Source organism: Crinia signifera, chromosome 1, assembly GCF_055691185.1.
Source record: "Crinia signifera chromosome 1, ASM5569118v1, whole genome shotgun sequence".
Lineage (NCBI taxonomy): Eukaryota > Metazoa > Chordata > Amphibia > Anura > Myobatrachidae > Crinia > Crinia signifera.
In genome coordinates, this window is record NC_139217.1 from 202,141,298 (window position 1) to 202,155,239 (window position 13,942).

The 13,942-nt window shown below is 40.2% G+C and overlaps 1 protein-coding gene across 2 annotated transcripts in view; it reads right to left on the minus strand.

Annotated features, from left to right (window-relative positions):
• Positions 1 to 5,773: 5,773 nt before the first annotated feature.
• Positions 5,774 to 13,942, minus strand: part of MLLT1 (MLLT1 super elongation complex subunit) — a 40,630-nt gene continuing 32,461 nt past the window's right edge. For both annotated transcript variants that reach the window (XM_083179185.1, XM_083179184.1), the window contains exons 10-12: positions 10,670 to 10,741; positions 10,350 to 10,421; positions 5,774 to 8,234 (exon numbers count right to left, since the gene is read on the minus strand). In XM_083179185.1, coding sequence (XP_083035311.1) covers positions 8,106 to 8,234; positions 10,350 to 10,421; positions 10,670 to 10,741 — 273 coding nt within the window. In that variant the 3' untranslated portion in view covers positions 5,774 to 8,105. The remainder of the gene's footprint in view (positions 8,235 to 10,349; positions 10,422 to 10,669; positions 10,742 to 13,942) is intronic.

Sequence of the window (13,942 nt, forward strand, 5' to 3'; positions counted from 1 at the left end):
TTAGGGGTCATCCTCGACTCTGACCTGTCCTTTCTTCCCCACATTCAATCTGTCTCCAAATCATGATACATGCATCTAAAAAACATATCCAAAATACGACCGTATCTCACACAAGACACTACTAAATCTACTAAATCCATGCACTCATTATATCCCGCATTGATTATTGCAATAGTCTCCTAACTGGTCTACCCAAGAACAGACTCTCACCACCACAATCCATTTTAAATGCTGCTGCTAGGCTGATCTTCCTTGCAAGACGCTCATCATCTGCTGATCCGCTCTGCCAGTCCCTCCATTGGTTACCTGTATCTTACTGTATTCAATATAAAACACTTCTACTAGCATATAAAGCTATTAACCATACTGCACCAGCATATATCTCTCTACTTATTACAAAATATCTCCCATCTCGACCACTCCGCTCTGCACAAGATTTGCGTCTCTCTTCTGAACGGATCACTAGCTCCCATTCACTATTACAGGACTTTCATCGGGCTGCTCCCATCCTATGGAATGCCCTTCCACACACAATAAGACTCTCCGCTAGCATTCAAACTTTCAAGTGTTCCCTGAAAACTCACCTCTTCAGGCAAGCCTATCATATTTAAGTTCTACACGCATAACCCTCTGAGGCACTTATGTATTATATAGCTTCCCTTCTGGACTTGTAACTTGGTGGGACTGCTATGCTATTACTGGTGCCTGTCCTTGTATTTCCCTCCAATATCCCTATAGATTGTAAGCTTGCAGCAGGGCCCTCTAACCCCCAAATCTGTCTGTTGTTACCCAGTTTGTTTTATCACGGTCTACTATTGTAAAGCGCAACGGAATCTGCTGCGCTATATAAGAAACTGTAAATAAATAAATATATAGTGTGGCGAGCGCAGCGAGGTGAGCAGACGAGGATTACTTCACATGTATTCCGCGTCGCCACGCTTCGGGCTCGGTGGCTCGCCACACGATATAAAATCAACTCCACGTCAATGTGGATAGTGGGGGTATGAAAAGGTCGGTCGGACGCGTACCGTGTCCCCTCGTGGGACTCGCCACGCTTCGGGATGGCGTGGAGTAAACAAGGACAACAGCTGTTAAGTCGACAGGTGTCATCATGAACAGGTTGACACCCCTTTGTTAATGGTACCACAATGAACTGTGCTCTGTTTGTGACTCAGGTGAAATAGATGCTATTTCTGAGTACTACTGTTACTGGGACATAACCTCTTGTTGCGGCCAACGAGACGCTGTTAGTGGGTACAGACGCAGTTTGTACAACGCAAAAAAAAAACGCTATTTCACAGATAACGTGGTAACGTAGCTTATTACAGTGAGCGTGCACTACCTTATGCAGCCCACACACGCACCGATTCCAGCGTGCGTTGTGGGCTTAACTAGCACACACAGCATCGCATCGTATGCCTTGTGCATACGATGTGCATGCGATGCGATGCTGTGCTAGAAAAAGCTAGTACAAAAAGTATGTGCAGCACATACTTTTTGTACTGTACGATGAGGTGCCGCGGGAGCGCGCACCCCATCGTACAGCATCGCATCGGCACGTGTGTGGGCTGCATTAGTACAGTATAGAACGCTGAAAAACTGCCAAGTTTCATACTTTAACTACACACTGACTGAGCGCGCGCGCTAGCTGGAAAGCTGCCAAGTTTTTCAAAGTAAATGTAAACAGACTGCTGAGTTAATGTAAACAGACTGCTGGTGAAGTAAACATAGAACAGTAAACAGTGGCGCCGTGAAACTACACAAGTACCGGATAAACAGTTTCACCACCACCGATAGAGCAGAAAGGGAGCTCTCTGTGCAAGACCGAAACAATAACATGTCATCATAGAGAGCTACACTCTCTTCACATCCTGAGACCAAGAGTTCGGAATGTAAGAGGAATCTCAAATAGAACAAGTCAGTGGCAAATAATAAAGGGGATATTGCACACCCTTGTCTGGTTCCCTCCTGAGTGTAGGAATCAATCTGCCAGGACTTCCGTCAAAACGATTGACGGAGGTCCTGGCAGGACAATATTTAAGAAGATGGACCTAAGTGAAAAGCCCAGGCACAACACCAAATCTAAAGAGCTCCCATAAAAAATGCCATTCTACTCCGCACTATACAACCAAAGGGTCATTGAGTCCTTTACCAGCAACCTGCAAATAAGTATAGCAGAGCTGGAGGTTTGTAGCGGTCGATCTCTCAGGCATAAAGCCAGTTTGGTCAGAATGAATCATCTCAAGAATCACTTTATTAAGACGGAGAGCGAAGATTTAAGACAAACGTTTTATAGCAACTAGATTCATTATTTATTTAGCATCTTCTAGAACAGGCATGTCCAAACTATGGCCCTCCAGCTGTTGTGAAATTACAATTCCCATCATGCCTTGCCACAATTTTGCTATTAGGGAATACTAAAACTATGGCAATGCATGCTGGGATGTGTGGTTTAACAACAGCTGGAGGGCCACAGTTTGGACATACCTGTTCTAGAAGATGATAGATGGAATGTTGCCAATGGCATCCAGTCAGATTCTATCTATTCTGGAGGGTACGGGGATGGGACTGAAACTCTGGTTATCTCATATAGCCACGTTCACGGATGGTCAGACTGATGCTGCACTGATATTATATTATAGTCAACTATTGAGAGGATTCGGTACTTCTTTACTTTCACGGCGCCACTAGATAGGACAGATAGGATACTAGATAGGATACGATTTGTATGCGATTTGACATAAGATATCGCATAAGATATAGGATAAGATTTACTATCCATTTCATTACCCCACTATCTACTAGGGCGTGGAGTTGATTTTATATAGCGTGGCGAGCGCAGCGAGCCACCGAGCCCCGCGAGGGGACATGGAATGTATATTATGGAATTGCATGCAAATGGCATGCGATATTGGGGACTTGCTTTCAAACAACATCCGGGTCCGCTCGCTGCGCTCGCCACGCTATATAAAATCAACTCCACGCCCTAGTGGATAGTGGGGTAATGAAATGGATAGTAAATCTTATCCTATATCTTATGCGATATCTTATGTCAAATCGCATACAAATCGTATCCTATCTAGTATCCTATCTGTCCTATCCTATATCTTATGCGATATCTTATGTCAAATCGCATACAAATCGTATCCTATCTAGTATCCTATCTGTCCTATCTAGAGTGGCGCCGTGAAAGTAAAGAAGTACCGAGGATTCTTTTCCAAATGCTTTTGTTAATTTTTTTTTCATGTATTATGTCGCTGTACTTTATCCATCCTGTTTTAAGTGAATATCATTGTCTGGTTATGTGTATTATGCAACCTGCCTATTTGAATGACTCCAATACAAGATGTTGTTCTACTCTACACATCGCTGGTGGGAGAGCCAGATCATCAGGTCTGGAGCCATTAGTATTTTGTCCCCATTATTGGGTAATTAGGGGGGGGGGTGTCTAGATAGTTAGTGGGTTTGTGTTGGGATAGGGGGGATAAGACGTTATGGGATCCAGGTATGCCTGTGTTGGGGTAGGTTAAACAGGGATGGGGTGCTAAGGGGAGGTTTGTTTGTGAGTGTATTTTATTTTAAGCTGGAAATGTCACTGTTCGTATCCTATACGGTTATCACATCCTGCTTGGTATATGTTAATTCCGATAACTATTTATGCTGAGCGACTTTGTATATTACACTATTCTAAGACGGTCACCCACACACTCCTCCTACTCTTCTATAATTGTCAGCTGCCCGAATGGCACCTTCCGGCACTTCCATTTTCAGAACCTTTACAGGAACTCTGTTCAATACTGTGTACATATTATAAAGACCTGCTTGTACTTTAGACTTATACCAAGTATATATTGATGTGTCTGCCCACTTGGGCGATTTGTTTGTTACATTAAAAAAAATCAATTAAATTTTTTTTTATTATCATTTGTCCATTTATCACTCACTTTATGCCTTTTACTGTATAAAGGTAGTGGGTTAGATTTACTAAAGCTTCTAAAAACAGAGAAATGGTTGTGTTACCCATATCAAGCATTTTTTTTAGAAATGGCAGGTAATATTTGATTGGTTGCTAAGGCCACCACCAGTTTTTTTTTTAATTTTATAAACTTTATTAAAATCTACCCAAGTGTGTATCCACTTACCCACAATCACTGTTCACAGGTAATTGCTTCACCAGGGCTATCCCCATTTTCCCAGATAAGCAGACACAAGCCGCAGCATATCTGGGTTTTGTTTCACCTGCCTCAGTCAGGCGAAGCAAAATCCCAGATACGTGACTGTTTTTTCTGAAACTATGTTTTTTCCATGAAAAATATTTTTTTCTATGGTAGAACTCCTGTTTTTCCCTCACAATGTTTCATTGCACTTGATTGATATATGTGTACAGGTTGAGTATAGCTTATCCAAAATGCTCGGTACCAGAAGAATTTTGGATATCAGATTATTCCAAATTTCAGAATATTTTTATATTTCAGTGATGTATCTTGCATTTATGTTGTACAAACACATGGAATACACTACATATATTTTATTTGTGCATGAAACAAGGTTTCAAAACAAGAAACAAAGGCTATTATTCAGATCTGATCGCAGTACAAATTTGGGAACTCTTGTAGTTTCACGGTGCCTGATATATCGGATGCGATCCAAAGCGATGTTTTACCTGTTCATAACCCTACTATCCACTACGCATATAGTGTGGTGAGCGCAGCAAACCGTGTGTGCTCGTCACACTATATAAATTCAACTCCATGCGTAGTGGATAAAGGGTTTATGAACAGGTAAAAAAAAAAAAAAAAAAAAAATCGCACAGGATCGCATCTGATATATTGGCCGCCTTAAAACTACACAAGTACCCAAATTTGTTCTCAAAATGGGAAAAACCATGTGCACTGCAGGTGGGGCAGATGTAACATGTGCAGAGAGAGTTAAATTTGGATGGGGTGTGTTGAAACTGAAATCTAATTTGCAGTGTAAAAATAAAGCAGCCAGTATTTACCCTGCATAGAAACAAAATAACTCACACAAATCTAACTCTCTCTGCACATGTTACATCTGCCCCACCTGCAGTGCACATGGTTTTGCCCATTTTGAGAACAAATTTGTACTGCGATCAGATCTGAACAAGGGCCAAAGTTTGCGTACTATCTCAGGTACTGAATTTGAATGCTAAGCCAGGGGTTCCCAATGTTTTTCGAATAAAAAATAAATATATAATAAATATAAAATTAAATAGGATTGTGTTTATATGTGCTTCTTAGGTTCATTTATGTGTTAAAAGGCAGGATTTGCTTCTGTTTGTACATATATTTTATGATTGGCAGCCACCAACACTGGTTTTGTCCATAAATAATTGATCATGAATCATTTCAATTGGACCTAGGCCACCAACCCATGGCACCCCTGCAAGTGTCCCAAGGCACCCCAGGGAGCCACGGCATACAGTTTGGGAACCACTGCGCTAAGCAATGATTTTCTTGCACATATTTAGTGCCAGTTACACATCATGTCCTCAGTAGTGTTTTTAGCTACATTTTTTTTTTTTTTCACTTTCTGGAATGTATGGTTTTTGGAATAATTTAGATAACGTGTATTTGGATTACTCAACCTCTATGTATTTCCATGTGCAAATGATTGTTCCATTTCTATTTAGCATGGAAAAATGTATGTGATTAAAGAAAAAAAAGTTGCATTAGTACATATTTTTTTATTATCTGTGCTTAAAAAAGTAGTGATTTTACAGAACAGAATAAAAGTCCACTGCAACAGAAAGGATTTTCTTGATCTTTATTTCATTTTTTCCTATAAAAACTCTTGCAAGATTCCCAATATTAAAATAAAAATAATACAAGACCAAATATCTATGCATCTTTAGCAATACAGTTTCCAACCATCAGGCTTGGTTCAAAACCAAATTCACTTTGCTTGATACATTAATAAATACTTCTTGGACAATAAAACAGTTTGATTATAGAGGTCTTAGTCTCATTTAAAAATGTATGTTCATAACTCGCCAACCAATAGGAAATGCTAAATGTGCATCACATGAGCCCAATACCATGAAGTCTGCAGCTGGTAGCTGTAGAAATTCATATCCAGTCTGGCATGAAAGTGGTTGACACAAAGTTGTCCCATTAACAATGATTTCCCAATCCCTTGATCATATAACGGTGTTAAAATAATACCTTTAAGGTAACCTTTCCCAAGGAAGAAATAGATCCTTATTCCAAGCTCCCAACTCCCAGTGGGAAAATGAAATCATTTTGCAATCAACAACAAAATACTGATATTAAATGGAGGGAATCAAATACTGTGTGGAAGACCCAAACTTTAAACATCTGTCCTTACAAATACAGTATATGAGTGCAGTTCTATCCTCCTAGGGGCGGGGGAATCGGAGAGTGCTTGAGAAAAAATATAAGATGAAACTGCTGTAGTGTTGCCATTTTAAAAAAGGAAAGAAAGTCCTGGTCAACAAACATGATGGGGAAATAGCTAAAATTTGTCCATAATCATTATGAATGACAAATATGATTTGCAAAAGCGGATAAAAAAAAAAAGAAGTGACCAAAAGTGGGTTTGATCACTTAAATACATACTTTTTAAATTTTGGTCCTAAAAGGGACCCAGCGTTGGTCAAGAATGGGTACCGTATGAAAAAGGAGTGTAACAAAAAAAGTATAAAAAAATAAACATTAGTGTTTTACATTTCAGGGAAAGGTCGTTTAATAAAACCTATAATTATATCCTACCGGCAAAACATTTTCTGTCCAAATTCAGAAAGTTTACTGCGGTAGGAAGAAATATTCCTGAACACAGATGATGTCCATCCATAGCCAACACAGGGATCTGCATTGTTCACTTAGAGTGAAGCAAGCTGTAGTGCTGACTAGTGTCTGAGCAGTTACAATTGGCAGTCCGTTTTACCTTTGCGCTTATTTAGAAACCGCACAATATAACCCTTGAAGCTGTGAATTCTGGAGGTTTCCTGCTAGAACCTATACAGTCAGCAGTGTCCTATATAAATACTCCTCTTCCGTCCTTACATACTTGTACCAGTACACCCTTCTGCTATTCAGAAAGCCAATACAGTTCGAAGCACGTATCAGAATGTAATGAGGTTTACAAATTACATTATTATTAAAAACATACAACCCCCACCGTCTCCTTAACTGGTACAGTTTTGAATCTCTTGTTCAATAAAATAAAAATTGTAAAATTACAAGATGATTCAAAGCAAATCCTTGTTCCATTCTTACCCGTCAAAAAAAAAAAAAAAGAAAACAAGAAAGTAAGAAAAAAGGAGTAATAGTCTGCCTCTCCAGGCCATCTTATACATAAAATACATACATACATATATATAATATATATATAATATACAGCTTACAGATCCAATGTTCTGTAATGCTTCCGAAGCAGAGTGGAGCCAGTGCTCTCCTTGCTCACCATAAATACAAGAACCTCTCTGCCTAACATAGAGAGAGAAAGAGAGCAGGTTATTATTACAGTGCGCGGTTGGAATAACTCCCACCGGATACCTCTTCTGTATGGTCTCATAACTTTTGCAGGAAATCCTTTGGGGTTAGAGCACACTTGTCTCAAAATACAGAAATAAAAAAAATGACTGTATAAATAGAGCCCTAATGAGAGTTACCTTTATCAAAACAGGTTGGTTACTGTATGTATGTATGCAAATATATATTACTGTCTGACCAGGTGTCTGCACTGCCTAAGAATCGTTCATATACTTCTAATTCATGCTTACATTCTTCTAGCCCACAGACTTCTATCGCTAAAAATTGCATCATCTGCAGTGTGATTTTTTTTACTGTATTTTGAAAGAAAAATGTACTAAAATTCCTGCTAAACCTTATGCTCTAAAAGGGTAAAAATAAAAAAAAAAGTCACACAATAAAATCTTGTACGCTGGAGTGATATCCCCCATGAAGGATTAGCCTAGATGGCTCAGTTAGAAGGATCCTATTTGCTGGGAGCACTGGTCAATCCCAATGGTGATTGCACGGACCAGGAAAAGTTTAAGGAATTAGGGTGTTCACTGCCCCACAACACTCTTCTCTCTCCTTAGTTCCCAGTCTACTTGGGGGTCATGTTGCTCCAGATTCCAAGTAACTCTGCAGTTTACGGACAGTTGTCTCATCCAATGAGAAGAGGTCAAAGTCAAAAGTTGTGTTGGTGACATTAAAGTGTCCTGTTTCTTCTATGAGGTTGACAATCTTGAAAATAGAGGTGTAGACACAGTCAGATGCAGAGACAATACAAGCCAATTAATAAAACCGTATTTAACAATTGTTAAGTATAACAAGCATGTGTATATTTTGTAACCTGATATAGTAGCAATAGTGGTCAATTTACTAAAATGTGATGTTGCCCATAGCAACCAATCAGATATATATCTATTATCTTCTAGAAGGTGCTAAATAACTAAGTATAATCAGATAGATTGCTATGAGCAACACTCCGGGTGACATTCTATGGATTGAGATAAATGCGCATGTTTTTATAATCGCACCATATCGCACTTTTGAAAATCGCAAGATTGGCCCGTTTTTAGCAAATTTAATGAGATGCGAAAAACGGGGCAAATAGTGCGAATAGGTGCGATTTGGTGCGATTTCTTTAGTCCTGAAAATGTGCGATTTTCAGGTCTGAAAATCGCACGTTTGCAGGAAATCGCAATTTAAAATAAAAAAAAAACGGGGGACCCCTAGTCATTTTGTCCCCCGTATTTCGGGAACCAGCGCCGGACCTTGAGCCTGGTGCTGGTTTCATTAAATCAAGGGGACCCCTATTTGTCGGGGACCCTGATTTTATGTCATCAGCACCGGCTCAATGAGCCCGGGACTGGTTATGCTCTGGCGGGGGACCCCGCGCTGGTTTTTTATTTTTATTTAACGGTTTAAACTTTTTTTACACCAGAACCCTGCACAGATCATTGCGATCTGTGCAGGGTTCTGGCTAATTCGCCCATCAGAACCTGGTCTGATTTTTGGGCGAATTATAGACACACTTTAACTTGTATACCATTAAATATGCGATTTGTATACTTTTTAATGTGAAAACATCTGGATGCGATGTGCTGCGAAAAGCAGCCATCGCATTTCCAGTGTGTCCAACTTGTTGGCCAAAATCGCACTTTTTTCACATTTTCGCAGCTCATTAAATATGCGAAAATGGAAAAAAATGCGATTTCGGCCGTTTTTGCGAAAAAAATCGCCAAAGTCAGATTATCTCACTCCATAGAATGTCACCCTCCATCTTTAATAGAATCCCATCTCCCATCTTAGTAAATTTACCTCATAGACTGATATCTAGAGGTAGATGTATGAAGCAGTGATAAGGGAGAAGTGGCCCATTTAATCAAGTGAAATGCAAGCTGCAAACCACAGAACCTGTGGAATCCATGAATATCCTGGTGAAAAAAGGATAAGCAAATTTCAAGGGACTTCAGCAGTATATTGGACACCCTGTTACCAGCCAAACGGATTACAAATCAAAGGGGTAATATGTCTTCAATCATTCAAAGGGAGCATAACTAGGAACAAGTGGAAGTTTCCCAATTCCAGTGTCCGCAGATATTTAACTATTGTTTTATATTAGTGCTTTTTACTGTGAGTATTTACTGTTTATTAAATATCCTTTTAAAATTTATGTGATACCCAGTTGATCCATGTGTGATATTTTATAGTGTTAGGCGCTCCACCACTTTCTTCTTTTCCCAGAAGTGGCCCATGGCAACCAATCAGAACAGAAGCAATATCTATCATTTGCATAATTCCACTTCTTTCCCTTCTGTGTCACCCCTGTCTGTCTAATCCGCTCCTTTTAGAATGTAAGCTCTCACGAGCAGGGCCCTCTCTCCTCATGTGCCTTTCTTAGAATATATAAACCACTGCCACCCTGATGATTGCGGCAGTGTCCTGTCCCCTGATGCAACTATCCATATTAACCATGTACTTGTCCTAAACTGTCTTGTACTGTAATTCGGTATGTGTTTTTGCTCACGATTATGCTCTGTAAAGCGCTGAGTAATATGTGCGCGCTATATAAGAAACTGTTAATAAATAAATAATATAAAATTATGCAGAGCACCCGATTGGTTGTCATGGGCCACTTCTCCTCTGGCTCACTTCTCTTTTATCAATGCTTCATACAACTACCCCCAGGTATTAGCGAAAACTCAACGGGCAAGAAAAACCGAAGTCGGGATTTTGTGCTCAACCCTGTCTAACATATTCAACAGGCAAAGATATGTATTCTCAGACAGTGATGGGTTAGAAGAAATAGAGTGGGAGTCTTTCCTACAATTTTATACAGCCGTATAGACCCACCTGCTGAAGGACATTTCTCTCTCGCAGAGCCATAAGTCTTCTGTGCAGATCAACCAACTCATCTGTGTATGCCTAAAAGGGAAGGGGGACAAAAGGTTAGTGTAACGGCCCATACACAGGGGGGGGGGGGGGTTTGATGGTGACGTGCAGAACCACTCCTCTCTGAGGACCTTACGGACAGAGCGATCCGTACTGCATTTCTAAGTCATCTAGTCAGATCTCTTAGAAATGGGGCTTAATTCGCCCCATGTGCATGCCCCCTTTAGAACCTCCCAGAGAGAAGATGCCTGAATGACCCTTACATGGGTGAAGGAAGTTACCTTGTCATACACCACTTTCTTTAGCATCTTCTCCGACTTGCTGCACGTCTCAGGACTTCGCCGCCCAGTATTCTATATACAGGAAGAGTTATGGAGACAGCAAAACAGAGCAAAAGGTGGGAAAGTATTAACATGTATTTATAGATCACCAGGTGTGTCAGTAAATTGGACAGCTAATCAGAAAACAGCACACAGTGACAAGCAAATACAAATGGTAGAAATTGCCTTGCTCATGAGGTCTTGCAATCTAGAGTGAATTGGACAAGAAACTGAGTTACACTAAAATAAAGAAATGATTCAAAATATATTTGAAATCATAACACATATAGCAGCCACGTTATGGGATTTCCAGTGTGATAGTAACAGAGGGTAGGAAGCCAAAAACAGAGTTCCAAAAAGAAAACTATGACTTAACCAAGCTTAGGCAACATGTGGCTGTCCAGAGCGCCATGCTAGCCGGCGAGCTAACAATAGATGGAGAGCCAGAAGATGTCTGCCCCAGGGCTGCACTGTTCTCACACACTGTACAAGCTAAAATGGCAAAAGAGATGCAGTTACAGACACTCTCGTGAGTGTTCACTATTGCGGCATGTAGTTTATGCTAAATTACCAGCAGTAGCGAACATTTCAGCTTACTACCTGCCTATACGCATAGGGGAAATGTACTGTCATACTCACTCAGCCATCCCGAGTAACAGTCAGGGAAGGGATGCCCTTACAGTTACCTTACTCAGGGAGGGATGCCCTTACAGTTACCTTAATATTCTACCTTACTGTATTGGTCAGGGAAGGGATGCCCTTACAGTTACCTTAATATTCTACCTTACTGTATTTGTGATTTGCCCTAGAGCTGATGAACTGAAGACAATTAAAATGGTGCTGAATTGAATTGAGCAATATGTCACCTACCAATCAGGTGCTCCTTCCATATGGAACACCTTTTAATTTATAATTAATTAGGTGTATGGTTTACTCATGGACGCAATGTAATGGACGCAATGTGAAAGTCCCATTTGAGCTCTGGCAGCTGATCATGCCTGAACAGAGCAATACTCATTGTCAAAACAAGACTAAATAATGCATCACCATTTCATAAAAAAGAAAAAAATGTAAAAAATTAAAATTTCTCTTTTTAAGCAATGAAGTTATTGCACTAATACCTTAAGTGAATGTGTTAATATTCATGTATGTATTGTCAGTTCAAACAATGAAAACACAGTTGTATTACTGTCAGAAAACTGGAATCAAAGTTTAAAGAATGTGTTAAATATATAACCAAAACACCTGTAAAAGGTGTGTACACACGGCAGGATATGCCGTGAGATGCGAATCCCGATACGATCAGATCGTATCGGGACTCGCATCGCACAGCATGCATGCAGAGGGACAATTTAGACTATATAGTGCAGATCTGCACATCTAAAAAAGCATGCGATATGGCTTCCGATGTTCACTATATCGGCAACATCGGAAGCCATATTGCCCCATGTGTACACACTAGAAGAATGGAGTTCTATTCCACATGGGATATTGCTAAGGGAAACCAATCAGAATCTACTTATTTATTTAGCACCTTCTAGAGATAATAGATAGTACAGTCTGATTGGTTGCCTATAGCAACATCCCATTTGAAATAGAACTCCCATCTGTAAATTTCCCCCAAAGATACTCAAACTATCTACCTTATGTCAGAAACATTATATCATACCTCCCAACATGACCCTCTCCAGGAGGGACACAATTCCTGGACTTCCATCTCAATTTAGAATTGCCATCACCTGTGGTGAAACGCCTTTCTTCTCAATTAAACTGTTCAAAGCAGGTGATGGCAATCATAAATTAAGAGGGAAGTCCAGTAACAGAGCATTGCGTCCCTCCTGGAGAGGGTCATGTTGGGAGGTATGTTATATCCAGGGCTAAAACTGCTTCTTTATGGGAGTGAGACAAGTGTGGGAAACAGACTTGCTCTTTAGAAAATAAAAGCATGGAATGTTAAATTCATATACACCACAGGGCCCTAAAAATGTCACCTTGAAACTTGGATTATAGCCATATAGAACAGTGGGGCAGATGTATTAATCCTTAACAACAGATAAATGCAAGGGTGATAAAGAGAGATAAACGTTCAGCCAATCACCTCCTAACTGACATTTTTCAAACACAGCCTGTAACAAGGCAGTTAGGAGGTGATAGGATGGACGTTTATCTCTCTTTATAACCCTTGCATTTATCTCTTGTTAAGGTTTAATACATTTGCCCAAGTATTGGGTAGTAAACATGGGATTTGGCTGCTATCTTGCTGAGAATGTAATGCCAGTAAACTTGATTGAAATAGAATATCAGGGTTATGATGAACAATGCATACATAACATTTTTGGCCTCTTCTCATCTGTTTAGACTTCTTGGCATGGTAAACACAAAAGGCCAAGTAGTAATTACTTTGGTATACAGTATACTGAGCAGTTGGCAAGGTTTAGATCGGGGTTGTCTACCTGACCCTGTTCTTGAGGGAGAAGATGCTCTGTTCCTGGGCTTCCCTGGTAATGTATGATTGCCATCACCTGTGGTGATACACATTTCTTATCTATTACCTAGCTCCCCACAGGTGACGGCAATCATACATTACCAGGGAAGTCCAGGAACAGAGCATTTTCTCCCTGAAGGAGAGGGTCAGGTAGGCAACCCTGGTTTAGATTAGAAAATGACAGACTTCTGATGAATGGACCTGAACATATCCGAAATTAGACCAGCATTATTAAAATGTGAAATCAAAGAAATTCATAGGTTTTAAATATTGTCACTCTCTATAGCAGTTATGGCAGCTTTCCCTTATGAGTGAAAGGACATCAGACTTACAAAACATCTATCTATCATCCGTGAGTCTCCGAAACCGTGCCATCGGCTAGCAGAGAGTGACACAACATCTCTTTCTCACACATACACAAATACAGAAGATAGCGGACTAGCTTTCAAAGCTTTTGCTTCGAATAGTATATAGATCTATTGATCAGTCTGTAGGAGCCAGTGCTCACTTCCCATCGCCCATCCTTCCCTAAGATATATGGATAGTGGTAGATGCTCAATTAGTTTAGTAATGGCACTCAGGTGCATTACCTGCCCTAGGACAGTGGTTCCCAACCCTGGTCCTCAAGTACCCCCAACAGTGCATGTTTTCCAGGTCTCCACACAGAATCAGTGAAATAATAAGCCTCACCTGTGGATCTTTTAAAATGTGCCTGAATAATCTGTGCACCTGCTGGGTGACCTGGAAAA